The 1,653-nt window shown below is 33.5% G+C and overlaps 1 protein-coding gene across 1 annotated transcript; it reads right to left on the bottom strand.

Moving 5' to 3' along the window:
- Nucleotides 1–943, bottom strand: LOC133202520 (D(2) dopamine receptor A-like). The gene has a single exon (XM_061338357.1). The coding sequence runs from the start codon at nt 941–943 to the stop codon at nt 2–4; it is 942 nt and encodes a 313-aa protein (XP_061194341.1). The 3' UTR covers nt 1.
- Between the last annotated feature and the right edge of the window lie 710 nt (nt 944–1,653).

Genomic DNA, 1,653 nt, shown 5'->3' with positions numbered 1-1,653 from the left:
TTTAAATTTTATTTCCAAATTGTATATGCTCTCTGTGATTATTTTTATCCGTATTCTTAAATCTTTTATTCAAGAAGTAATATAAATACGGATTTATCGTTGAATTAGAATATCCCAGCCATGCTACCATGAACCACGCCGTGTAAGAGGCTTTTATTCCAAATAAATTCACCAAAAAGAGAAGCAGAAAGAATGGTGTGGTACACACAGCAAATGTTCCCTGTAATATCATTATTGTTCTGGTAACCCTGGTCTCAATTTTATGTTGCTGACGACGAAGAGTACTGCATTTACCTTCCAATTCGTTGCACAGAAATTTGTTTCTGTTGCGAACCTTCAATACAATTTTAACACTAGCAACAATGTTTAATAGTAGTGGCAAGTAAAATGCAAGTACGGCACCCATAACTGAAGCCACGCCTTCCACAATTAGGCTATATTCACATCCAACATTTTCTGAATTTAGAAGAACAATGGTTACTGAAATTGCAGATGACAAAATCCAAGAAAATATTATCAACATTGACACTACTTTTGCATTCATTTTTTGGAAATATTTCAATGGAGTGCTCACGGCTATATATCTGTCAACATTCATACAGGTGAAATGCAAAATGGATGATGTGGTAAACATGCAATCAAAAGCAAAAACTATCTTTCTGATCAATTTTCCATGTAATAGTGAATGACTGATAAAGTCTTGAAAAATAGAGGGCAACATTACTAACAAAGCAACACCACAATCAGCGACTGCCAGAGAAATCACAAACACGTTAATTTTTCTATGCAAACCAGCTCTCCTTACCACTTTGAATATCAACATAAAGTTCCCAAACACTGTGACTGCCACAACAAAAAACAGAAATATCACACAAGCTACTTTCCCGGAAAGATTTGATATTAACATCTCCGAAGTCTCACAATTTGATTTTGAATTGTTCATCTTGTGCCTAGCTGTCCTGTTGTCAGTTCCGTATGGGACTCAGTTAGCTATATGTTTTACGTGGTAAAAGAAGCTTCGTCGAGCACTTGTTTCTGCGTCATTTGAGCAGCACAAATATCACTCGGTTGTTTACATTACATGAGTTATTGATTAAACAACTCAACCGATATATTTACTATCAACTTACTCTGATAATTAACCATTTTGTTTCGAGCATTTTTTTTTTTTACAATTAAGAAAATGAATGTTTGAATGATTTCTTAATCAATAAACATAAAAAGCGTTTGCAACCCAAGTAACAAATGTTCGCTCAATATTTACAACCCACCATTACGGAACACAACACAAGGGAATTATAATTGCTCCTTCTAATTCAGGAAAAAAGAGCATGATATTATTCGGTAAAAAGGAATAAATATAAAATACTAAGTGCTTAAGAAAGTGTGTATAAAGATCAATTTCATCTGTTTTTATTGTGTTTTAATTCCTTACAATAGGTAAAGTTGGAAAACGTTTTTGATACGATAACTGATGGGGAATACACATTAATAATAAATAAAGGACAATGATTATGCGTACATGACATATAATACAAGTTTACATCCAACGGTCACATGAATAAATGACTTACTATTGAATTATACATGACGTTTGATGCTACATGCATTCTGATATCAGCAGCGACTCTGTCATTGTATATTAGGCTATGG

The sequence above is a fragment of the Saccostrea echinata genome, unplaced genomic scaffold (assembly GCF_033153115.1).
Source record: "Saccostrea echinata isolate AGI-Se365-2 ecotype Australia unplaced genomic scaffold, CSIRO_AGI_Sech_v1 ptg000047l, whole genome shotgun sequence".
Classification (NCBI taxonomy): domain Eukaryota; kingdom Metazoa; phylum Mollusca; class Bivalvia; order Ostreida; family Ostreidae; genus Saccostrea; species Saccostrea echinata.
This window is presented reverse-complemented; position numbering and strand designations above follow the sequence as displayed.